This window comes from Babylonia areolata, chromosome 18 (assembly GCF_041734735.1).
Source record: "Babylonia areolata isolate BAREFJ2019XMU chromosome 18, ASM4173473v1, whole genome shotgun sequence".
Taxonomy (NCBI): Eukaryota; Metazoa; Mollusca; class Gastropoda; order Neogastropoda; family Buccinidae; genus Babylonia; species Babylonia areolata.
In genome coordinates this window covers 68,730,232-68,757,111 of record NC_134893.1, presented here as the reverse complement: position 1 = coordinate 68,757,111, position 26,880 = coordinate 68,730,232, and the positions used below count along the sequence as shown (strand labels likewise).

Genomic DNA, 26,880 nt, shown 5'->3' with positions numbered 1-26,880 from the left:
AGAGCTTGGTCTCCGACTGAGGATAGGCGCTATGTAAGTATCCATATCAATCAATAAAAAACACCTCTCCAGTCGTCGTCTTCATTTTCTTTGGTGGGCTGTACTTCCCACTTTCACCCCTACATGTGTTCAAACGTGTGTGTGTGTGTGTGTGTGTGTGTGTGTGTGTGACGTCACTCACGTACTGCCCTGAACACAGACACGCCTATAGCTCCCACTAAAACGGAGCGTCCGTTTTCTAGAAGAAAAAAGAAAGAAAGAAAAAGCCTATGGGCCGTTCTATATCGTTTACCGATGATCTGTCAGGTTTTTAATGAAAATGTGAAACAGATTTCCATGCCTAGACTGAAGAGTTGCACCCATATAATCTGACACCAATCGCACATGGCCTTGCCAGCGGTGTTCATTTTGTGAATGGCGTCAGTCGCCTACCCGTCAGTTTTTTTTTTTATTCTTCACTTCTGTTTTCACAATCTCATCTTGCCAGACCCAGTTCCACTTATTATTCACTTCTTCGTCGATCTCTGCTGCAAAAATCCTCTAATCCTTTGTGAGTTTTCTCATTTTGTCAATGACTGAAGACGATCGATGAAATCAGGTATCTTTGCAGGTTGTGAAGCCCGCGAGCGAGTTTTGTAATCCCGACCGAATACGGATAAGCTGAATGATGACAGAGGAGCAACGGAACACTTATTCTCAATTGGTTCGCTTACCTTCTTCTTCTGCGTTCACTCGTATACACACGAGTGGGCTTTTACGTGTATGACCGTTTTTACCCCGCCATGTAGGCAGCAATACTCCGTTTTCCGGGGTGTGCATGCTGGGTATGATCTTGTTTCCATAACCCACCGAACACCGACATGGATTACAGGATCTTTAACGTGCGTATTTGATCTTCTGCTTGCATATACACACGAAGGGGGTTCAGGCACTAGCAGGTCTGCACATATGTTGACCTGGGAGACGGTAAAAATCTCCACCCTTTACCCACCAGGCGCCATCACCGTGATTCGAACCCGGGACCCTCAGACTGACAGTCCAACGCTTTAACCACTCGGCTATTGCGCCCGTCGGTTCGCTTACCCAAACATGGGGTATTTTAGCAAACGCTGTGGGTCTGTCTTGTCGATCGGTTGGACAACTTCACGTTCGTACAACCTTCGTGGGTCGAACCCCCCCCCCCCTCCCGGTGGGAAATCTCATGCCTGTAAATCACTGCAAAGTTACACTGACTGCAAGCTTACCACAGCTGGATGACTGCCCATGATGACTGACTATGCTGACCAGTCTGTAGGAGTGGGGGAGAATTCCCTTCTGCAACAGCAAAAAAAAAACAAGAGAGGCAAGGCCTTCAAGACTCACTTGTGATAAATTAAGTCCCCTAGCATTAATTACAGAGTAATTTCCCTTTTTTACTATCTGCACCAAAACGTTTGCAAAATAAATAAAAATTCCATGCTTAGCAAAAGAAGTTCCTGTTTGAACAAAAAATGATAATGACTCCTCTTGTTGTTGTGTCAGAATAAGAAGTCAAAGTGCCAAGTTTAGAGAATACAAAAAATATAAATATAACAGTAAATGCAGTTTGCATATAATTAGGCTTCTTTTTTTAAAATTTTTTTGTGCCCATCCCAGAGGTGCAATATTGTTTTAAACAAGATGACTGGAAAGAACTGAATTTTTCCTATTTTTATGCCAAATTTGGTGTCAACTGACAAAGTATTTGCAGAGAAAATGTCAATGTTAAAGTTTACCACGGACACACAGACACACACACACACACACACAGAGACAACCAAACACCGGGTTAAAACATAGACTCACTTTGTTTACACAAGTGAGTCAAAAAAAAAAAAAACAACAACCAAATATCAGCAAAACAACGCTTAGTCACTACAAAAAAGGCACTTGTAGAACCACTTTTTCATAACGATAAATTTAAAGTTGGTAATAAGACAGTTTACTTAAAAAACTGGACAAGGTATTTTTCTGGCTAGAGATATTGTAGACGAAAGCGGATGCTTCCTTAGTCATAAAGATTTCACAGTAAAATATGATGTTAAAGTTAATTATTTACTGTATATAGGATTTATACGTTCCATTAAAAGTTACTTGAGCACAAACAATATTACTATAGTATAACAGATAAAACTTGCAATAAAGAACCAAAAGCACTACAGATAATAGCTAATGTTAAGAAAGGATTTAAAATATATTATGATATATTACTTGAACCAATTTTTATTTATAATATAAATTCTTTTATCAAGTGGGAGCAAAAACTAGATATTGCAATAAATTGGGATACGACTATGAATCAAGTGAAAAACATAAAGGAAGTAAAACTGAAATGGTTCCAGATTAGGATATGTCATGGTATACTGGTTACAAACAAAACACTTTAAAAAATGGGTATAACAAATAGCGACATGTGCAATTTCTGTAAAAATGAAATAGGCACAATTCAACACTACTTATGGCACTGTACATTTTCTCAGCTCTTTTGGGGGGACTTAGAGAATGTCTTGAAGGAAAAGTGTGAAAATTGTGCAAATGTAAACTTGAATATAGAGTTAGTATTATCTGGAAATGATGATGTTACAAAAACAGGTGAAATATTTGACTATATCATTCTAGTGGCGAAACATTTCATCTATAAATGCAGAATAAATAAAAATCAAACCATGTATAAAGTACTTCCTTACAGACCTAAGAAACATATATAAAACCGAAAAATATATACACTCGATGGAAATGTCCATAGCATTTACTAGAAAATGGTACCCATACATAAAAATGATTGAAGGCAACGAGGAGGAGGAAAGACAACCACAAATGTAACGTTTATTCTTTTTTTTAAAAATTATTTAAAAAAAATTATTTTCCTTTCATTTATTTACTTCTTTTTTTTTGCAGTGCATATGACTTTTTTTTTCTTTTTTTTTTTCTTCTGTATAAAAACAATGCTGTGTTGTTGTTTTCCTGCTTTATAGTTTAAATAATGCATAATAACAATAATATTGTTGATAATTACAAATATCATTTTTGTATGTCTGCCTGTTTGTCTGTATGTATTCATTAACCCTTTCACCGCCATGGTTGCATTTCGGCACCAGCTAGGTAAAGCACCCATGTCACTGAAATGCGACCAGATGATGGGCCTTTTGTGCATTAACCTAGTGCTCTTAATTTTCAGCGGTATGATTGGCCCATTTTTTTTTTTCTACACATCACAGAGGAATCCCCAGCTATTCTTAGACGCCATCTTTTCTGTGGTTCCTGCACAAGGTTAATTTGCACTCTAAACTGACTGGCGGTGAAAGGGTTACATGTTAAACCAAAACCCCCACCAAAAAAACAAACAAAAAAAACAAACAAACAAAAAAAACAACAAAAAACAAAGGCTAGTCATTGCACTGAAACACCACAAAGGCAAAAGGTGAGAAAGGAAGAAGGAAGAACGGCTGACTTTAAATACATCAGAATCACAAAAGTATAATCTGATTTTTAACAGGTCTTACATAAGCACAATCCGATTTTTCACTGGGTCATGCTCACATGAATAAAATTTGATTCTTAATGGGTCATACCAATATTATAAATACTATCTGACTTAACCCTTTGAGCCCTGACCACCGCTTTACCGGTGGTGGGGAGGGGTGGCATAATGCCTGGCCACCGGTTGAGCGGTGCGTAAACACTTGTGTCGTGTTTTGCTATTGGTTGACTTACACTGAAGAGCCAATCAGAAAAACCGTAATATTCCGACACCAGCGAACGCAGTACCAACATTACCGCGCCCCCTCACTGTATTTTGTGCATGTGCTTTGGATAAAAAAGATCGATTTCTACCATGTAGCGTGCAGAGTCTCAACCTGACACGCCTCCTTTGATCAACTGATTCTGCATGCTCAGATTCATTTTCAACATCACTGTCTGTAGCAAAATCATCCGATTCGAATTCCACCTCACTATCAGAGTAATCATTGTCATACTCTATTTCCGATAAATCATCAAGCATATCAATTACTTGCTGCGTTGTGTACAGTTGTTTTCTCGCACGTTTTGTCCCTGATTTCTGCCCTGACGGGCCAGGTTGAGACTCTGCACGCTTCAAGTGTTTACGCGCCGCTCAACTGGTGGCTGGGCATTATGCACGGTCATTTTTCTCTGCCACCGGTAAAGCAGTGGTCAGGGCTCAAATGGTTTAATACCAATTATTTGCAAATTTTGGCTCAGGAGCTCAGGCAGAAGGGTTAAAATTAATCAGGAACTCAGGGCTCAAAGGGTTAATGGGTCATACCAATAATAAAAAAAAAAAAAAAAAAAAAAAAATCGGACTTAAATGGGTCGTACCAACATAAATATAATCTTCAGTTATACATGTCAGACACTGAGGAATCACTGTAAATTTCCTCCTTTTTTATGTGACATTCATGAGAAACAGCACTGGCACTTCAGGCAGTCAACAACTTATGAATGTACTTATTCCACGGGTATGGAATTCAATGCCTTTCCTATCTGATATTTTTCCTTGAACATTCTCAAATCTGAAGGTCCTTTATTAGAAAATAATAAAACAAAAGTTATATCAACAAACCTTTGCAGATCCTGGCTTTAGAGTTTAATATTCACTGAGCTATTACATGGATGGGAGTGACTGAATTCTGCAATACGGAAATATTTGTGACCAGGGTACAGGGGTCACATTACTGAAGTGCATGTCTTAACACCAAAACAAAGTAAAATAAGGGAAAAAAGAAAAGAAAAGAAAAGAAGCCAAAATACCTATACGGAAATCTGTACGACACAGAAAAACTCCCAGCCATGCTGTTAACATAAACACACAAATATGGTGAGAAAACTACACGAACCACTGTACACCCAACCCCGTGTGCTCTCTCTCTATCTCAATCTGCCACAACCTGTGATGGAGCTGTTTGTTTCAATTTCTCAAAGAGGAGTGGAGTGATGGCCTAGAGGTAACGCGTCCGCCTTGGAAGCGAGAGAATCTGAGTGCGCTGGTTCGAATCACGGTTCAGCCGCCGATATTTTCTCCCCCTCCTCTAGACCTTGAGTGGTGGTCTGGACGCTAGTCATTCGGATGAGACGATAAACCAAGGTCCCGTGTGCAGCATGCACTTAGCGCACGTAAAAGAACCCACGGTAACAAAAGGGTTGTTCCTGGCAAAATTCTGTAGAAAAATCCACTTCGATACGAAAAACAAATAAAACTACACGCAGGAAAAAAATGCAAAAAAATGGGTGGCGCTGTAGTGTAGCGACACGCTCTCCCTGGGGAGAGCAGCCGGAATTTCACAGAGAAATCTGATGTGATAAAAAGAAATACAAATACAAATACTGTGTTCGGACATTAAAAGAGATGCAAGGTGGTAGAATGATTATGACACTTTCCTGCCAATACAGTGTTTGTGAGGGTCTGGGTTCGAATCCCACTCCATCCTTTCTCCTATGTCCAAGTGGGACATCAAACTGATTGTCTAGTCATTTGGATGAGACGATAAACCGCGGTCTTGTGTTTAGTAAATACCTGATGCAGTGAAAAACTTCTTCTTCTGCGTTCGTGGGCTTCAACTCCCACGTTCACTCGTATATACGCGAGTGGGCTTTTTACGTGTATGACCATTTTTACCCCGCCATGTAGGCAGCCATACTCCGCTTTCGGGGGTGTGCATGCTGGGTATGTTCTTGTTTCCATAACGCACCGAATGCTGACATGGATTACAGGATCTTTAACGTGCGTATTTGATCTTATGCTTGCATATACACACGAAGGGGGTTCAGGCACTGGCAGGTCTGCACATATGTTGACCTGGGAGATCGTAAAAATCTCCACCCTTTGCCCACCAGGCAACGTCACCGTGATTTGAACCCGGGAACCTCAGATCGGAAGTCCAACGCTTTAACCATTCGGCTATGGCGCCCGTCGCAGTGAAAAACAACCCATGGCAACAAAAGTGTTGTCCTCTGGCAAAATTCTATGGACGAAACCCACTTTAACAGGAAAACAAACATGACTGTATACATGCACTAAAGGCTGGACAAGTGAGTTGGGTTATACCACTGTCAGGCATAAGCCCAGCAGATGTGCTGTGGCGCACAGGGATTTATCCGAATGCAGTGACCCGTCCGTGTGTTTGGCCTAAAACAAGTTTCAGTTTCAGTTTCAGTAGCTCAAGGAGGCGTCACTGCATTCGGACAAATCCATATACGCTACACCACATCTGCCAAGCAGATGCCTGACCAGCAGCGTAACCCAACGCGCTTAGTCAGGCCTTGAGAGAAAAAAAAAAGAAAAAAAGGTGAATAAATTACAGATAAGCTTACATAAATAAATAAACAATAATTATGATATATATATAAAAAAAAGGTAGTAGTAATGAAAAAAAAAAGAAGAAAAAAAAGACAACAATGATGATAAATAAGCAAATAAATGCAAAACATGAAGACACATATTCACACATACACCCGCACATGCACAACAGACATGCACCAAACACACAGCCTCACAGATATGAAAGCACAGTCAAATACATATAAACGTACATGAGCTCCAACACACACACACACACACGCACATTACCCTGTACCTCCTCTACCCCCTCCTCCACACACTCATTTCTAGTCTATGTATCGCAGCTTCCACGGCACACACACACACACAATAGGTAAATAACAAAAGTAGGAATGGAGCCGGAAGAAGTTGCAAGGTAAAATTGGGGGGGAAGAGGATAGATGTAGGGTGCAATGCAAGCAGGTAATGTTTTTTTCTCTCTCTCCATGTGACTCATTTTTCTCCCCAGCCCTGTGTTTTTGTATTTGTATTTCTTTTTATCACAACAGATTTCTCTGTGTGAAATTCTGGCTGCTCTCCCCAGGGAGAGCGCGTCGCCATACTACAGCGCCACCCATTTTTTTGTATTTTTTCCTGTGTGCAGTTTTATTTGTTTTTCCTATCGAAGTGGATTTTTCTACAGAATTTTGCCAGGAACAACCCTTTTGTTGCCGTGGGTTCTTTTACGTGCGCTAAGTGCATGCTGCACACGGGACCTCGGTTTATCGTCTCATCCGAATGACTAGCATCCAGACCACCACTCAAGGTCTAGTGGAGGGGGAGAAAATTTCGGGGGCTGTGCCGTGATTCGAACCAGCGCGCTCAGATTCTCTCGCTTCCTAGGTGGACGCATTACCTCTAGGCCATCACTCCACATTGTTGATGATGATGATGATGCTGAGGCGATATGGATACTTATGCAGCCCACATCCTCAGTCACAGACAAAGCTCTAAGCGCTTCACTGTGTGTCACCTTCTTCTTCCTTTGTGGGCTGCAACTCCCATGTACAAGTGCGCTTTTATCTGTACGACAGTTTTTACCCTGCCATGTAGGCAGCCATACTCTGTCTTCAGGGTGTGTGCGGTTACCTCTATCTCAGTCTGTCGCAGCCTGTGTTGCAGCTGTCTGGCCTCAGCCTCCTTGTCCAGAGGCGCCTCCGCCACGTCACTGTCGTTCTGACTCCGCCCACTTCCGGCCACTGGAGACATGTTCTCCTTCTCCTCCGTCCCTCCCCCCGTCTCACCTGCAGGGGTGGGGGCATTCAGGTAACAAGGAAATAATAAAAGTTCAGGTCACAAACAGGAGATTCAGGTAATATGGAAATAATACTTCAGGTCACAAAGATAACAGGAAATACAGGTAACAAGAAAACAAATTTTTTTCCTAAAAACATTTTGCTAACACGGGTTTATACACAATAAATGTGTGAGGATGTGAAAAACTGGCCTTGAACTTTACTCAGGTAAGTCTATTCTATTGTCCCCCCCTTGCTAACCGATTATCTTTTATCCACTGGTCACTCTGTGTTTTCCTTGTTTATCCTCGTAGCCAATGTAGAGCAGCTGTTTCAAACAACAGAATAACGGACTCGATGTAAGATAAGATAAGATTAACTTTATTATCTCCAACTGGAGAAATTTGGTCAGGTGCATTATCACAACAAGACAAGTAAACAACATGGGGACCATAACTGTAAAAGTCAACAACAGCTTTTACGAATATTACGAAGATACAAATGTAAAAAATATCACATGCACCGTTTCATACATACATCCACACACTGCAGGTAATAACTAGTATTCTAAATGTAAAAACAGAAAGAATTAAGAAACATTATTTGAATATAATTATAAACATAGCCTACTATACTGCACATTGATTATAATAGACAGATACGATAAGAATAAAGATAAATTGTGGAAAACCACAACAGATAATCAGCACACACCCCCACCCCCCACACGCGGATTACTTGATTAAACAAGAGTAATAAACATATGTTCTCAAATAAAAGCATTTCACATATTCGCTTTTAAAAACATTGCAATTAATTATTACATCGTAATGTTGAGTTACAATCCTTGAATGCTGTCTGTTCAGTAACGTCAACAACATACGGGTTCTTGAATTACCTGCATTACCAACAATCAATCTACCTGGGTTACCAACAATCAATCTACCTGGGTTACCAACAATCAATCTACCTGGGTTACCAACAATCAATCTGGCTGGGTTACCAACAATCAATCTACCTGGGTTACCAATAATCAATCTACCTGGGTTACCAATAATCAATCTGCCTGGGTTACCAACAATCAATCTTATCATGATATCTGTTTACAACACAAATAAACTAATATATATAACATGTATACACACTACACAAATAGAACGATACAATAAAACATGCGGACATTATAGTCACCACCACCTACCTTCTCTGAACAGATCCGCAGACTCATAAGTGTCCATCCAGTATTTTAACACCACCTACTTTCTTTGAACAGATCCGCAGACTCATAAGTGTCCATCCAGTATTTTAACACCACCTACCTTCTCTGAACAGATCTGCAGACTCATAAGTGTCCATCCAGTATTTTAACACCACCTACCTTCTCTGAACAGACCCGCAGACTCATAAGTGTCCATCCAGTATTTTAACACCACCTACCTTCTTTGAACAGATCTGCAGACTCATAAGTGTCCATCCAGTATTTTAACACCACCTACCTTCTCTGAACAGACCCGCAGACTCATAAGTGTCCATCCAGTATTTTAACACCACCTACCTTCTCTGAACAGATCTGCAGACTCATAAGTGTCCATCCAGTATTTTAACACCACCTACTTTCTTTGAACAGATCCGCAGACTCATAAGTGTCCATCCAGTATTTTAACACCACCTACCTTCTTTGAACACATCCACGGACTCGTAAACATCCGCCCAGTCCTCCTGGAAAGCCTCCGCGATCTGCTCCTCCTCCTCAGGGGTCCAGGGCTCGGTGGGAACCACCTGGGGCGAGGTCGCCGTGCTTCCTTGGTTCTCCACCCACGTGGGGCTGCTCAGGGGCGTGCTGTACCCTGTCCTCCCCACCCCCTCACCACCACCACCACCACCCTCCTCCTCCTCGCTCGTCATCAGCATCAAGTCCTGTCTTGACGACGACGACCCCTCCTCTGTAACCCCGACATTGTCCGACCTCCTTCCCCTGGCAATCGCAGCTTTGGACAGGGCGCCTAGTGAACCGATGCTGGTTGACACCGGTTCTGGGACGACACCGGTCTTGCCAGGAGTCCTACAGCTGGTGAAGGAATGACCCTGACCTTGACCCAGGTCACCACCCCCTCCCCCTCCCCGTCCCCCACCCACACCGTCAGGGCTTCCCTCACGCATGTCATTGTCTCGCAAGAAGTCCGACGCGGTCGTGAAGTTCCGGACGCCCAGGAGACCAATGTCCATCTCGCTGCCACCACTCTCGCAGTCCGCGTCCGCTGCATTTCTACCTCCGCTGCCACTGCCTTCCGGCGTGTCTCTCCGTCTGTTGTCCTTCCTCGGGCCGGACACGGGCTTTTTGAACACACTGCCTCCGCTAGTGCCGCCTGAGTCTGTGCGCGGGTCGTGGTCCGTGGTCTCGCTCTGGTACAGGGAGTTTTCGGAGCTCTCAAAGCCGCTGTCGGCGGGAGGCGAGCATGAGGCGAGGCTGCGACGGATGGCCAGCTCCAGCTGTTTCTCGTAGGACATGCTCAGCACGTCCACTTTGCTCTCGTCTGGAATGGGGAAACAGCAATCAAGCTGACCTCATGATTGATGGAATAATCACTGGAAACAATCAAGCTAATCTTGTATTTGTAATAATCTATGTTGACCTGAAAACTAAAACCATGAATTAACCATCCTGGGAAGAACAGTGAGTTTTCTACAAACTTTCTACTACTCCATATAATTGTGTGCGTGCAGGCATGTGTGTGTGTGTTTGTGTGTGTGTGTGTGTGTGGGCGGGTGTGGGTATGTTTGAGTGAGTGACAGTGTGTGAGTGTTTGTGAGAGTTCTGGTTTTTTGTCTTTTTTTAAACAGAAAAGGAATGATACAGAAATGAGAGGGAGGGGAGACACACACACACACAGATACTAGCTATCACAACTGAGAGAGACACAGAGACAGTACACTCACACAGATATTACAAGCTGCAAGACACACAGAGACACATACACACAAACATACACTCACACAGATACTAATGATTACAAGCTGCGAGACACACAGAGACACATACACACAAACATACACTCACACAGATACTAATGATTACAAGTTGAGAGACACACAGAGACACATACAAACAAACATACACTCACACAGATACTAATGATTACAAGTTGAGAGACACACAGAGACAGATACACACAAACATACACTCACACAGATATTAATGATTACAAGTTGAGAGACACACAGAGACACATACACACAAACATACACTCACACAGATACTAATGATTACAAGTTGAGAGACACACAGAGACACATACACACAAACATACACTCACACAGATACTAATGATTACAAGTTGAGAGACACACAGAGACACATACACACAAACATACACTCACACAGATACTAATGATTACAAGTTGAGAGACACACCAGAGACAGATACACTCAGACACTAAAACTAACAAGTCTCACAGCCATTTCTCTTTCACTCAGCCCATCCCACACCTATAATATATGATATGATGCTTCTTCTTCTTCTTCTTCTTCTTCTGCGTTCGTGGGCTTCAACTCCCACGTTCACTCATATATATGCGAGTGGGCTTTTTTTCGTGTATGACCGTTTTTACCCCGCCATGTAGGCAGCCATACTCCGCTTTCGGGGGTTATGATATGATGCAATATGGATACTTATATAGCGCCTATCCATGGTTGAAGACCAAGCTCAAAGCCCTTTACAAACTTGGGGTCATTTGCACAACAGGCTGCCTACCTGTCATTCAATCAGATTTCAGGCAAAATGAAATGAAATGAAATTATGGTGCTTAGAGCCTCGCCGATCACTAAGGCCGTCTCAAGGCTATCGCCACGTTAATACCTACTACAAGGGTAAAAAACAAACAATTAAAATGAGTCACCACTTTAAACTTTCCACTCAAAGTTTAAAAAAAACTTCCATAGTTTAAAACCTTCAAATCTGATTAAAAATGTTCACTTCTTTCAAGTCCATCAGCGCCCACGGAGGGACATCACGAAACAAGGTCTTCAAAGAAACCACCGTGTAATGTCTGTGTCTAACGTCATGCAGATCCCAACAGTCAAGGAGCATGTGTTTCACGGTGAGAGGCTCATCACAGGGAATACATCGAAGGGCCTCTTCCCCCTTCAACAAGTAAGAATGAGTAAAAAAAAAAAAGTGTAGATTTCAGGCAAGCACACATACACACTCAGACATACAACCTACCTTCACTGCCGTCAACAGCATCAGTAGCAGCATCAGCATCAGCCGAGGAGTTCTCCTGCCACGTGGTGGGAACGTCGTTGTCGCTGTTGTTGTTGTTGTTGCCGCTGCCATTGCCGTTGTCCTCGCTGCTCCCCGCGCAAGAGGCCTGGTCAGGGTTGGTGTGACTGGCATTGTACTCCAGCAGACTGAGGTCGATGGCTCTCTGCAGATCCGCATCATCTGCCTCCATGTCGATGGTGATCACCTGTGTACAAAGGGAAATGCATATTGTATGATTTTTTTTTTTTCTTTTTCTTTTTTTGCTGCCCCATCATCTGCACCGTTTCAGTGGCATTACTCCCATGCCACTCATTCAGATTCCCCATCGATGTTAGGTCTGTGGCCTTTCATGCCCTGCTCTCAGGGTGACCTCAGTTTCGATTCCCCTCCACTCCCGTGCTTGTTGTGAGTCCTGTCAGTGTCTTCAGTATCGGCAGATTCATGGGGGGCTAATGTTTGAGGGACGTGATGGCGGTCTCCACTCTGGGAGGGAAACTCACTCAGTCTGGCTCTGCGACTAAGCCATTATTGTCATTAGTAGGGGGCTTAGCAGGTGGTGTCCTAAGTACGTTAAATCAGAACGGGCAGCACTGATCACCACCAAAGTGACTCAGCAGCAGTGCAGGGTCTCCTCTGGTGTGTGGCCTCATGGCGACCTGACATCGATGGTTCCCTGATGACTGCCGATGCTGGAACTGTGATGGACGAACCCGGGTGTGGCCGTGTATGGGGGAATCTAAATGAGCGGTGTGGGAGTAATGCCACTGAAATGGTGCAGATGATGGGGCAGAAAAAAAACAAAACAAAAAAACTCCAAAAAAAAGAAAGAAAAAAAAAAAAGACCCCAGCGCTTTAACCACTTGGCCACCGCTCCCCTAACCTGATCGACTACTTTTCTTAACTTTTGAAACAGTGACTGAAAAAAGTACAGACATACTCACCTCCTGCTTTGGCTTGTCAGAGTCATCTTTCAGCTTGACAGGCGAATCCAGACTGTTCTGGAATGTCCGCGGGGTCTGTTAACGACAGTAACATTGAACAGTCAGGAAAAAAGCAACACCATCATGACAAGTATTAATGATAATAACAATAATAATAATGGATACTTATATAGCACACTATCCAGAAATCTGCTCTAGGTGCTTTACAAAAACGCTTTTGTTAACATAAATCATTACATCAATGTTACATACACACACACCAAAATGTGACTATACACACACCCACACACACACACCCACACTGCATACATACATTTTAACATACATGTGTATCTAACAGCTACCCTAACACATACGCACACATAGGCAGGCACAAACTTACATAAACACACGCACACACAATACACATTCATATACATGCATGTAGTTATGTACACACACATAGTCAAGCACAGCTAACACAAAGAAAATGGACCTGCCACAACTGAACTTATTGCTGAGGGAAAAGGATACCTCAAATGTTTCAGCTTCACATTGTTAATCAAGCACATGTCATATTTAAGACTTACCAAAACTATCCTCATTTCATGATGAAACTTTTTACAGCATGAACTTAGCAATGGATATTATGCAGATCTATCAAAACGATTATACTTGCCAGTTTTTTTGTTGTTTTTTTGTAGTGATACATAGCAAATGCTCAAGTTTTTGTGTGAAGATATTACATTGTACACAAGTTAAGAACTTGGTGATTTTTCATTATAATTGCCAGTTGTCGTTTTTTAAAGTGATATACAGCAACTGCTCAAGTTTCTATGTGAAGATACTACACTGTACACATGTTAAGCACTTGCTGATTTTTCTAAATGGTGATACATTTATGTAACTGAATGCATGAGCACACACATATACATAAAACATTAATTTAAAAAAAAAAAAAACCTGTTCAGTTTATAGCCTCAGCAGGCTTCCATGCCACATTGATGAACAATAACAACAACAACAACAACACACACGCACACACTCACACACACAAAAAGGGTAAAAACTGTTTTTCCTCAAAATCACATGTGGGCACATACTGAAATACTGCAGAAGTTACTTCCCTTTCTTTGTGGTCCATATATATATATATGTGTGTGTGTAATATATATATATATATATATATATATATATATATATATATATATATATTATACACACACACACAAGTAGGAACGTGAAAACAGGTTTAGTGAGATGAATCTTCACACCACAATACTTGGGAGCAGGACAAAATGAGTAAAAGTAACTTTCACATACTGACGCTCAATTTCTTGGTAAACAAATGCAGGAAAGCAAAAAAAAAAAAAAAACAACAACAAAAAACTCCAAAGAAATCCATCAACAAAGGTTCAAGCATCCTCCCAAAACGAACACATAATTTGTTGGTATACAAATAAAGAGTAAAAAATTATTAACCCCCCCCACACCCCCCACCCAAAAAACAAAACAAAAACCCACACACACATAAAAAACAACACCCACACCAACAAGAAAACACAACACAAAACCAAGTTATACAACATGAGAAAGACCTCTGTACCTGGTCTGCAGGTGTAGTGGATTCGTCATGCACCTCAGCATAAAGAGATCGTCGCACCTTTTTATGACCCTTGTGTGCACTGGAAACAAGATTTCAATATAACTCTAAGGCCAACAACAGTGTGGGAGCTGTATGATAAAATGGTTTCTCCAATGCAATGGAATTTATTTACTTCTTCTTCTGCATTCACTAGTATGCACACGAGTGGGTTTTTATGTGTATGACCGTTTTTACCCCGCCATGTAGGCAGCCATACTTCGTTTTCGGGGGTGTGCATGCTGGGTATGTTCTTGTTTCCATAACCTACCGAACGCTGACATGGATTACAGGATCTTTAACGTGCGTATTTGATCTTCTGCTTGCATATACACACGAAGGGGGTTCAGGCACTAGCAGGTCCGCACATATGTTGACCTGGGAGATCGTAAAAATCTCCACCCTTTACCCACCAGGTGCTGTCACCGTGATTCGAACCCGGGACCCTCAGATTGACAGTCCAACGCTTTAACCACTCGGCTATTGCGCCCGTCTGAATTTATTTACAACTTCGGACCAGGAGTCAAGATGGCTGCCGTCAAAAGACCGTAGCTACTTTCGTTTTCTCCGCATAAGCGGGTAGTAGTTTGCACAGGACAGGAATCGGACTCCCTGCCGGAGTCTGCACTAGTGAGTCACGGTAAAGTATGTGTAGTTAAATTACAGCTTAGCTGTATGACAAAACGGTTTCTCCAATGCAATGGAATTTATTTACAGCTTAGTCTTTTTGCAAGACTCCGACTCTCAAACTAGCAGGCAAGACTGCACAGGCCTTTTAGTGCTGCAGCCTTGGAGGCTAGTTGTCTTTGGGAACCATCCCCAATGCTGACTGCATCATGGCTGAGAGAGTGGGGATGTAACTTCGGCAAGACTCTCTCCACTATGATCAAAATCTAGCCCAGATAGTCAGGACAGCAGCTGCCGCCTCCGCTGTTCTGACGGTCAGTCTGACATGACCGATTACCACACACACACACATGTGCCCTTGGATACTTTACTTCATTTAAAGCATGTACTCAAACAATATTCATAATACTGATAGAATAGAATTATACTTCATATTGCACCTTTCCATGTAAAACATGCTTAATTGCTCTGTACAATGTAAAAACCAACTAAAACATGCATTCAATTCTAAACACTGAAACCAAATCTTAACCCTTTCACTTCCGGAACTGTCTGTAATTTTTGCAAAATAATCACCAACCTCTGAAAAAAAAAAAAAATCGCAAAAATTAAAAGTATGCTAAAAAATGTTAAAGAATACGTTATCTTGAAGGAAAATGAATGGAGAATATAATAATAGTAACTTCAATGTTGACAGGATGAGGTAACTCACAATCAGGGGAAGATAACTCAGATATTTTGGGAGAAAAAACCAAAACAAACCAAAGCAAAAAACAACAAAAACACTCACTAAGGAAGTCACCATTTGCAAGGAAGTAAACATATGCAATCAAGTGGCTAGACACCTGATTATGCAGTTACCCCTAAACCGTGGACATATCCATGGTCAGAAGTGAAAGGCTTGACCTTGCGTTTCCTTTGTTATTGTTCTTAAGTGGAGTGATGCCCTAGAGGTAACGCGTCCGCCTAGAAAGCGAGAGAATCTGAGTGCGCTGGTTCGAATCACGGTTCAGCTGCTGCTATTTTCTCCCCCTCCACTAGACCTTGAGTGGTGGCCTGGGCACTAGTCATTCGGATGAGACGATAAACCGAGGGCCCGTGTGCAGCATGCTCTTAGCGCACGTAAAAGAACCCACGGCAACAAAAGGGTTCTTCCTGGCAAAATTCTGAAAGGAAAATCCACTTCGATAGGAAAACAAATAAAACTGCACGCAGGAAAAAATACAAAAAAAATGGGTGGTGCTGTAGTACAGCGACGCGCTCTCCCTGGGGAGAGCAGCCCGAATTTCACACAGAGAAATCTGTTGTGATAAAAAGAAATACAAATACAAATAAGTATCCCAACACACTCTCTCTATCAAAAAGGAAAAGACAGACATGCTATCTGACCCGTTTTCATCCTGAGAAAGGCGTCGCCGCCTCTGCTTGTAGTCTGGCGTTGCTGCGGACGGTTGTCGGACAGGACTGCACAGCACCGGGGACTTGAGTGGGCTGTGGGGAGGCACAGACAGTCCAGTGTTCACACGTCTGCTTTGCTTTGTGTTGTGTTGTGTTGTGTTGTATTGTGCTATTTTCTATTGTGCTGCATTGTGTGGTGTTGCACTGTGTTGTGTGGTGTTGCACTGTATTGCATTGCATTGTATTGTGTTGTGTTGTATTGTATTCAGCGAGCTGTGGCATACACATAGAGTCCAGCGTTCACACGTTTCTATTGTATTGTGTTGTGCTGTGTTGTATTGCGTTCTACTGTGGTGTTGTGTTGTGTTGTCTTGTGATGCATTCCGTTCCTGGGGACTTCAGTGGGCAGTGGGAGGCACAGTCTGGTGTTCACATGTTTGTGTTGTGTTGTGTTGTATTGTGCTGTGCTGTGCTGTGCTGTGCTGTGCTGTGTTGTGTTGTTTCTGTCCAACAAATCCACTCTGACAGGTACATAAATATACACACGCGTTTTGTAAAGCACCGAGAGCAGGTTTCTGGATAGTGTGCTATACAAGTATCCAGCATTATTATTGTTATTATCATCATCAGTAGTAGTAGTAGTAGTATATCATCATCAATAGTAGCAGTAGTAGTAGTAATAGTAATAGTAGCTGAGGTGGTATTAATAGCAGCAGCAGTAGAAGCATTAGCACCAGCAGTAGTAGCAGCAGTATCAGCAGCAAGGCGAGTCAATAAGTTTTATTTCATGTGCCCCTATGACCATAGATACATTACATACTGACATTTTTAACACACCATATAAGCAAAAAGACTGATCTCCAAAAAAGAAAAACAAGAGAGGCAAGGCCTTCAAGACTCACTTGTGATACACTTAAAAAAAAAAAAAAAAATCTAATCGTTAAAATGTGTTCTGTATTTGTTATTACAAAGCTTCGCGTTTAAAAAAAAAAAGAAAAAAAAAAAGTTCTAACCAGATTCGAATTAAATCCCCTGGCATTAATTACAGAGTAATTTCCCTTCTTTACTATCTGCACCAAAATGTTTGCAAGATAAATAAAACTTCCATGTTTAGCAAAAGAAGTTCCTGTTTGAACAAAAAATGATAATAATGACTGCTCTTGTTGTTGGGTCAGAATATCAGATCAAAGTGCCAAGTTTAGAGAATACAAAAAATATAAACAGTAAATGCAGTTTGCATATAATTAGGCTTCATTTTTTATTTTTTTGTGCCCATCCCATAGGTGCAATATTGTTTTAAACAAGATGACTGGAAAGAACTGAATTTTTCCTATTTTTATGCCTAATTTAGTGTCAACTGACAAAGTATTTGCAGAGAAAATGTCAATGTTAAAGTTTACCACGGACACACAGACACACACAGACAACCGAACACTGGGTTAAAACAGACTCACTTTGTTCACACAAGTGAGTCAAAAAAAGGGGACCCACACAAGCAGACAAATACACATTAACATGCAATCAGGCAAACAAGCATCAACAATCATTTTCCAGCAGTAGTGGTATTTCATCGTCATACCCTGCACACCTGTGACCCACCTGTAGGGTGCGAGGACCCTGTACGGCAGGTGAGGCACGGTGGAGGTGTCGCAGTGATCCTGGAGAGTGATGTAGCGGGGTAGCTGCAGCTTCTCCTGTATCTTGTTGTTCCACTGGTTGTAGGTGTAGCGCTTCAGGTGCAGTATCAACACCCTGCACAAGGGAGGAAGGTGGCCGAACGGTCAAAAAGCTCAGCTGTCAATATACAGAGTCCGTGAGGGTGTGGGGTTCGAATCCTGCTCTCACCCTTTCGCCCAAGTTCGACTGGAAAATCAAACTGAGCGTCTAGTCTTTTAGATGAGATGATAAACTGAGGTCCCGTGTGCAATGGTCAAGAAGCTCAGCTGTCAATATACAGAGTCCGTGAGGGTGTGGTGTTCGAATCCTGCTCTCACCCTTTCGCCCAAGTTTGACTGGAAAATCAAACTGAGTGTCTAGTCTTTCGGATGAGATGATAAACCGAGGTCCCGTGTGCAGCACAGACTTGGCGCACTAAAAAAGAACCCATGGCAACAAAAGTCTTGTCCCCTGGCAAAATTATTTATGAAATCCACTTTGATTGGTACACAAATATACATGCATGCACTCAAGGCCTGACAAGCGCGTTGGGTTATACTGTCAGGCATCTGCCTGGCAGATGTGGAGTACCGTATATGGATTTGTCCTAACGCAGTGACGGGCGTAATAGCCAAGTGGTTAAAGTGTTGGACTTTCAGTCTGAGGGTCCCGGGTTCGAATCACGGTGACGGCACCTGGTGGGTAAAGGGTGGAAATTTTTACGATCTCCCAGGTCAACATATGTGCAGACCTGCTTAGTGCCTGAACCCCCTTCGTGTGTAAACGCATGCAGATCTAATACGCACGTTAAAGAGCCTGTAATCCATGTCAGCGTTCGGTGGGTTATGGAAACAAGAACATAGCCAGCATGCACACCCCCGAAAGCGAAGTATGGCTGCCTACATGGCGGGGTAAAAACGGTCATGCACGTAAAAGCCCACTCGTGTACATGCGAGTGAATGTGGGAGTTGCAGCCCACGAATGCAGAAGAAGAAGAAGTCCTAACGCAGTGACGCCTCCTTGAGAAAGTGAAGTGAGACTGAAACCTGTACAATACACAGAGGATCTGTTGCATGGGTACCGCTTGAGATGTATTATCGACACTGTACAACACACAACAAAGACGACTGGTTCTACGTGGGTACCGCATCTGATGCAGGACAAATATTCTGTACAACACACACAGAGGACTGGTTGTACATGTACTGCTTCAGATGCAGTATAAACACTCTGTACAACACACACACAGAAGATAGACTGTATGTGTACTGCTTCACATAAATACTCTGTAGTACACACACACACACAGGATTGGTTTAAGTATACTGCTTTAGATGCAGTATAAATACTCTGTACAACACACACACACATACAGAGGACTGGTTGTACATGTACTGCTTCAGATGCAGTATAAATACTCTGTACAACACACACACACATACAGAGGACTGGTTGTACATGTACTGCTTCAGATGCAGTATAAATACTCTGTACAACACACACACACAAACACATTTGGTTCTACGTTTTCTGCTTCAGACGCAGTGTCAACACCCTGCACAACACAGACAGGATTGGGTTATGTGTACCACGTCAGATGCAGTATAAATACTCTGTACAACACACACACAGAGGACTGGTTGTATGTGTACTGATTCAGTCAGGTTTGAGTCATGCACACACACACTCTCACACAGACATATAACATTTCATGTGTGTTCGACCATTTTGTTTGTTTACCCCACCATGTAGGCAGCAATACTCCGTTTTCGGGGGTGTGCATGTTCTTGTTTTCCTAATCTCCCACGTGCACATACACTTTTTTCCCCGTCTAATATCACTAAACAGTGAAAAAGACGTTAAACAAAAAGAAACACATACACACACACACATACACACACAAACAATGGCAGAAAAAGTAAAATCTAAAAAAAACCCAAAAAAACCTGTGGAATACCTTGGAAGTTTTGCAAACTTGTGAGTAACCTCAGCCTTAGTGTGTCCACATTTTTCACACCGGTAATCAATCTCCTCTTTCTGGAAAAAAATGTCCAACGCATCCTGGAGAGAAAGCGTCATTCCTTGCAGCCTGAAACAGTTGAACACACACACACACACAAACACACACACACAAAAAAAAGTTCAAAGACCCGCAATTTCTTTTTCCTGCGACAATCATTATAGGAAAAAAAGCTGGTGTTCACTTACAGTTTAGAAATCACACTCAAGGACGTGGGAAGACAGCGGCAAAGAGCAAAGAAGAACAACCAAGAAAAACATACTTGAGAGCCAAGAAAAACACAGTTACCAACCTGAGGACTACATCAAAAAAAAAAAAAAAAGTTTAAAATGCTTCATACTAGTAATTCAGACATCCTAGACCAACAAAGCTAGTTATGCAGTTGTTTTTTTTTTTCAAATCAAAAGGCAGGACAACACACCACAAAAACTTCATCTGAGTAAGATTACATAATAAGAAAACTTTACTATCTCAAGTAGAGAAATTCACCTTTGGCGTATACCACACATACAATGCATGGTATGAACAACACAGAAGACATAAAATGCATAAATTGTAAGTTGACACATAAACTAGGACAGACGCAGTCAATTCTGAATAACTGGACGGTCAACCACCAACACACACACTGCCACTTACTTGCTGCTGGGTTTGGGGATGTCCACAGACAGGTCATTGAACTGCTCCGCTTTCTGGATCTGTTCCTGGCAGCTGAACAGACAGACAGACAGACACAGTGAGGGGGGTGGTGGAGAAGAACATCTCCGCTCATGGGCTGCAACTCCCACGTTCATATGAATGTACACAAGTGGGATTTTACAGGTATGACCATTTTTACCCCACCATACTCTGTTTTCAGAGGTGTGCATGCTGGGTATGTTCTTGTTGCCATAACCCACCGAACGCTGACATGGATTAGAGGATCTTTAACGTGCGTATATGATCTTCTGCTTGCATATATACACACGAAGGGGATTCAGGCACAAGCAGGTCTGCACGTATGTTGACCTGGTAGATCTGAAAAATCTCCACCCTTTACCCACCACGCACCATTACCGTGATTCGAACCCGGGACCCTCAGACTGAAAGTCCAACACTTTAACCACTCGGCTATTACGCCCGTCTGAAAGGAACGTAAGTTTTTTTTTCAGTTTCTTTTGAGGTGTCACAGCATTCAGACAACTCCCTATATGCTGTACCGCATCTGCAAGGCAGATGCCCAACTGCAGCATAACCCAACCAACGTGCTTGTCAGGCCTGAGTGCACTCACATATTTGTGTACCTATCAGAGTGGATTTCTTCCATGGTTCTTTTTCAGTGCACCAAGTGCATACTGCACACAGGATCTAGATTTATCATCTCATACGAATGACTAGACGCTCATTTTGATTTTCCAGCCAAACGTGGGAGAAAGGGCAAGAGCAAGAATCAAAACCAGACCTTCACAGTCAACGTACTGGCAGATAATCGTCTTAACCATTCAGCCAACTTCCTCCCATGAAAAACTCAACAAGGTGGGTTAGAGAAGGAGGAGCCTTTCTAATACTCCCCCTTTGGCTAAAACACATTGCAATTTCCAGTCAGGTCTCGTCAATTTGAACACTGACATGTCGCAAGAGGAAAAAAATAACACAGTCACAGTCAGACTCACCTGTGAAGTTTTGCAGATCAGTATTAAGTATTGGAACATGCCGATAAAAAAAACAAAACAAACATATCAAACTCCTCCTCAAGCTGCAACCAATGCCCTGCAGTTATACGAATTTTACTTCAGTTCTAACATGCTTTTTTTTTTTTCAAAGACAGTAGTTTACAGTGAAAAAATATGTCTACTACAAAAAGGTCCAACATAAGAAAATTCATACGCAGGAAACATATTTGCACTGAAATAGTTACTCAACTGTTCGAGGCACAACAAAGAGGGAGGAGAGACAGAGACAGAAAGCCATCAAGAAAGACAAGAGAGACCGGCACTAAAAAAGACAAAGAGAGAAACACTCACTCACTTGACGCACTGAAAAGAATGCACCACTTCAAACTCAAAGTTACTGCACGTGGGGTTCACCAGCAAACTGGACGGTGGTGACCCGTTCCCTGCCCAGCCAATCAACATACACGGCTCAGACGTCGGCGTTTTTCCACCACCACTCCCCACACACTTCTCCGACGACAACACCTGGTCAGGCCTGGGAGGAGTTCTGCACACCTGAGCCAGCCAGCCATCGCCGACGGGGGTGGTCGCGGCACCCGAGGGGCTTTCGGCCGACTTTGGCGACTCCCTCTCTTCCGCCGCGGGTTCTCCGCTGCCTTCCTTGGGTTTGGGTTTGGTGACTTTGGTCACCTCTTCCTTCAGCTGGTCCAGCACCTGACACAGGAACTCGTGGGCGTCCTGCAAGGGGCAGAAGGGGAGAAAACTGAACGACGGGTGCAACAGCCGAGTGATTTAAAGCATTGGACTTTCAATCTGAGGGTCCCAGGTTCGAATCTCGGTAACGGCACCAGGTGGGTAAAGGGTGGAGATTTTTCCCCATTCTCCCAGGTCAAGATACGTACCGACCTGCTAGTGCCTGAACCCCCTTCATGTGTATACACAAGTAGAAGATCAAATAAGCATGTCAAAGATCCTGTAATCCATGTCAGTGTTCGGAGAGTTAAGGAAACAAGAACATACCAGGCATGCACACCTCTGAAAACGGAGTATGGCTGCCTACATGGTAGGGTAAAAACAGTCATACATGTAAAAGCCCACTTGTGTACATACAAGTGAACGTGGAAGTTGCAGCCCATAAACGATGATGAAGGAGAAGAAAACTTAACTGATACATGTACAGGAAGTCACCGAAAAAGGCAAAGAAATGTGTAGTCATTGTTTTTTTTCTTTTTTCAGTTTCGTTTCACGTGGTAAGCATGATCTTTGCCGTTACAGTTCATACAGTATGCATTATCTTCACTGTTCCATTTGACACATAATCTTCACTGTTCCATTTGATACACTATACATAATCTTCACTGTTCCATTTTACACAGTATGCAAAATCTTCAATGTTTCATAATGCCACTGAAATGGTGCAGACAGCAGATGATGGGACAGGACAAAAAGAGAGCGAGCGAGCGAGAGAGAGAGATGGGGGTAGAAAGAAAGAAAGAGCGAGCGAGAGAGATGGTTTGGGGGGGTAGAAAGAGAGAGAGAGATGTAGATGTAGATGTTTTATTCATATAGGCCATAGCCCCTTAGAAGGGGGTACACATGGAATTGACATTAAGTCGCATATTACTACAAAGAAAAATTACGTTACATAAGCATTGCGTTGTTTAAAAGCTCTATGCAAATATAAAGCAAAATGTTGCACAATAGTTTCGTTCGTAGACGACAATAACAAAATGAGTTTAAATAAACAAGGCTGTCTATAAAATTTGAGTGGAATTAATCGTTCTAGACACCAAATAATCATTCTCTTATATTTCTCAATGCTGGACAACTAAGCACAAAAGAGAGAGAGAGAGAGAGCGAGAGAGAGAGAGACAGAGAGAATGAACAGAATATCCTTGCTACGCTCACGTGTTGCTGGCTGCCAATGAATCGTTTAGCCGTGGTGGAGATGGCCCTCTTCACACTGTGGAGCAGCTCCTCTACTTTGCTGGCCGAGGTGTTCAGTCTCTGCTTGGTCAGCATCAAGCGGGTCAGCGCTCTGCAAGTCCACACCGTCGTTTTTTGTTTGTTTGTTTTGTTTTGTTTTTGTTTTTATTTATCTAATTATCCTATTTCTTAAAAAGTATTTAAAAAAACAACAACAACATATACACACATACTTGTATTCAAAACGCTGGACAAAATAGCAGAGGGCCCAGAGTGATCGCGAATCGATTGCAACTGTGCCTTAATTTTAGCCCTATCTCCCAATCGAGCCACATAATTTTGTGACCAGTTTGAAGACATAATTGGACACAAAACAGAAACGCCAAAGAATCGATAGACTGATAGAAAATGTGAAAAAACTTAGCCGTATGAAGTGCACAGGAACAGGTGTTGAGATGGCTGCCGGAAAAAGAGGGCGCTAGCCTGGGGGACAAAGGGGAGGTTACCTACTTCTGGGAGGTTATTGGCTGTAGTACTTTCGTTTTCTCCGCATAGGCGGATAGTAGTTTGGAATGTCAGACCCCTGCTGGAGTCTGCACTAGTTGGGTCACGGTTAAGTATTTGTAATTAAATAGAGGTTGAAGAGAAAGAAGAAAAGATGACAAAAAGGACAACTACAGCAATAACAACACCAACAAGGGATTAAAAAAAACAACAACAAAAACCCCCCAAAAAACCCATACACACAAAGACTGAGTGATAGATAAGAAGAAAATAAGGCACAGAAAGACAGGCAGCTGACAAAAGTGCATCAAACAGAAAATACAGGAGCAGTCACATCAAAATATATCTACGGAATAATGTCCTATACTTTAAATTATAACATTCACAGACAAACACACAATAAGAAAGAAAACAAGTCAAAGTCGAAACTGTGATTTTCGTACACGAGTTAGTTAGCAGGTACCCACATGCCATGTTCGGAAGCGTTCGGCCCAACACTCTGCTTATATCACAGACTGACATAAGCTTACAGTTAGGCCAACAGCAAAGTGAGAGCTGTATAATCAATGGTTTCTCCACTGCAATGGTAAGTCATTCACAGCTTAGTCTTTTGTGAAGGACTATGACTCTCAAACAAGGAGGCAAGACTGCACTGGCTCTTAGTGCTGCAGCCTTGGGGGCTCGCTGGCCTTTGGGAACCATCCCAACGCCGACTGTCCTAAAACCCTCTTGGCTGAGAAAGTTGGGGCGTAGCATGGGCAAGATGCTCTCCACTGTAATCAAATTTTAGCCCAAATAGTCAGGATAACTAAAACCCTCTTGGCTGAGAAAGTTGGGGCGTAGCATGGGCAAGATGCTCTCCACTGTAATCAAATTTTAGCCCAAATAGTCAGGGTAGCAGTTATCTCCTCTGCTGTTTTTATGGTCATAGTCGGACACGACTATCATACAGTTAGCGGGTATCCTATGTCAGGTAAGATCCAGCAGACAATATTCTAGTCAGTAGATATTCTTTATTTTCATATATATATTTTAATTCACATTGTTGAGAGGGCCAGAAATAGAGGGCCCAGAGTGTCCGCGAATCGATTTTGATCGTGCCTTAATCTTAGCCTGATATCCCAATCGAACCATATAATTATGTGACCTGGTTGGAGACATAATTTGACAACAAACAAGAACGCCAGAGAATCGACAGACAGACAGAAAATACGAAAAAACTTAGCCGTATGGAGAGCACAGGAACAGGAGTCATAATGGCTGCCGGAAAAAGAGGGCGCTAGCCAGCGGGACAAAGGGGAGGTTACCTACTTCCAGGAGGTTATCGGCCGTAGTTTTGTTTTCTTCGCATAGGCGGATAGTAGTTTGCACAGGACAAGAATGTCAGACCCCTGCCGGAGTCTGCACTAGTTGGGTCAAGGTTAAGTATGTGTAATTAAATTCACATTTCAGTTGGTAACTGTACCACACAGTTGTTAACAAGTACTGATTCGACTTCCTTTTCACACAGGTATCTCCAGGCACAAGAAACATTCATGCGAAATGACATGACACAAAAAACTAAAGCTACAAATGAACAGCTTCAGTTCTACTCATGCATTCTGATACCAGTGTACAAGCACAGTGTCCCAATCCTTCACAAAGGACTAAGTGTACGTTCACGTTGATGCCAGCCAGTTGCCGTCAGCCAGTTGCTGTCAGCCAGTGTTTACGTTGGGTCCGGCAAGTTGCTGTCCAGCAAACTGCTGCCCCATTGTCGGGATAAACATGGCGCTTTCCCGGAGGAAGAAAAGAATATTGCTGTGGTGGATTTTACAGAACAGATCACTGAAACGGAATTCTCGAAAATATGGTGTTCACCCAATTCATCGGAATCAAAGTACACATGGAGAATATTATCATTTGATGCCTCAAGTGATGGATGATGCACAGAAATGTGTAGATTACATACAAATGCGACCAGAGACTTTTCAAGATCTGCTTGACCAATGCACTGAAGATTTGAAGAAGCAGTCAACGAATTTTCACAAGCTGATTTTGGGCATCAGTGCTGTGCTTTCACTCTGCTGGCCGGAAATTCCCTCCCTTGAGAACCGCCAGCCTTTTCTTTTGTGTGCGCGCGACAAAGCAAAAAGCTGGCTGGCAAGGGCTGGCGGCCAGCGTGAACGCCCGTCACCAGCTTACATAGTGGGAAAGTAGACAAGGATGTGCACTTCCTCTCCAGCCATTTGCTGGCAGCTGCAGCTGGCTGCCGTCAGCAACTGGCTGGACTTAACGTGAACGCACCCTAAGGCTTCAAATGAACAGCTTCAGTTCTACTCATGCATTCTGATACCAGTGTACAAACACAGCATCCATCAATACTCACACAGCCAGAGATTGCCTGGTCAGAGCCCGGCCGTGAGTTTTGCACAGAGAGTGCAGGTCCATAGAGAAGGTGTCCAGCCCTAACAGTGACTGCAGTATGGCGTTCATGTAGCACGTGTTGCCGATGTTGGCAAACCTGAAACATGTCACAACACAGTAAGGAAAGCTCTGTGTGAGAATGTGCGCATGTGGCGGGTACACGAACATTTATTATCTATTTAGCTTTTTTAAAAAAGAAGTTTATTTCTCACTTTTTGAGTGTTCTTAGATGTGTAATATGTGTGAGTGTGTGTGTGTGTGTGGTTGTGTGAGTGTA

The 26,880-nt window shown here is 42.6% G+C and overlaps 1 protein-coding gene across 2 annotated transcripts in view; it reads right to left on the bottom strand.

The window, feature by feature from the left end:
- Positions 1-26,880, bottom strand: part of LOC143292129 (uncharacterized) — a 37,115-nt gene that overhangs the window by 2,943 nt on the left and 7,292 nt on the right. For both annotated transcript variants that reach the window (XM_076602317.1, XM_076602318.1), the window contains exons 7-19: positions 26,566-26,700; positions 23,676-23,805; positions 22,123-22,505; positions 20,755-20,826; positions 20,053-20,184; positions 18,039-18,191; positions 16,431-16,532; positions 14,379-14,457; positions 12,794-12,868; positions 11,814-12,057; positions 9,264-10,124; positions 7,445-7,599; positions 1,245-1,314 (exon numbers count right to left, since the gene is read on the bottom strand). In XM_076602317.1, coding sequence (XP_076458432.1) covers positions 1,245-1,314; positions 7,445-7,599; positions 9,264-10,124; positions 11,814-12,057; positions 12,794-12,868; positions 14,379-14,457; positions 16,431-16,532; positions 18,039-18,191; positions 20,053-20,184; positions 20,755-20,826; positions 22,123-22,505; positions 23,676-23,805; positions 26,566-26,700 — 2,591 coding nt within the window. The remainder of the gene's footprint in view (positions 1-1,244; positions 1,315-7,444; positions 7,600-9,263; positions 10,125-11,813; positions 12,058-12,793; positions 12,869-14,378; positions 14,458-16,430; positions 16,533-18,038; positions 18,192-20,052; positions 20,185-20,754; positions 20,827-22,122; positions 22,506-23,675; positions 23,806-26,565; positions 26,701-26,880) is intronic.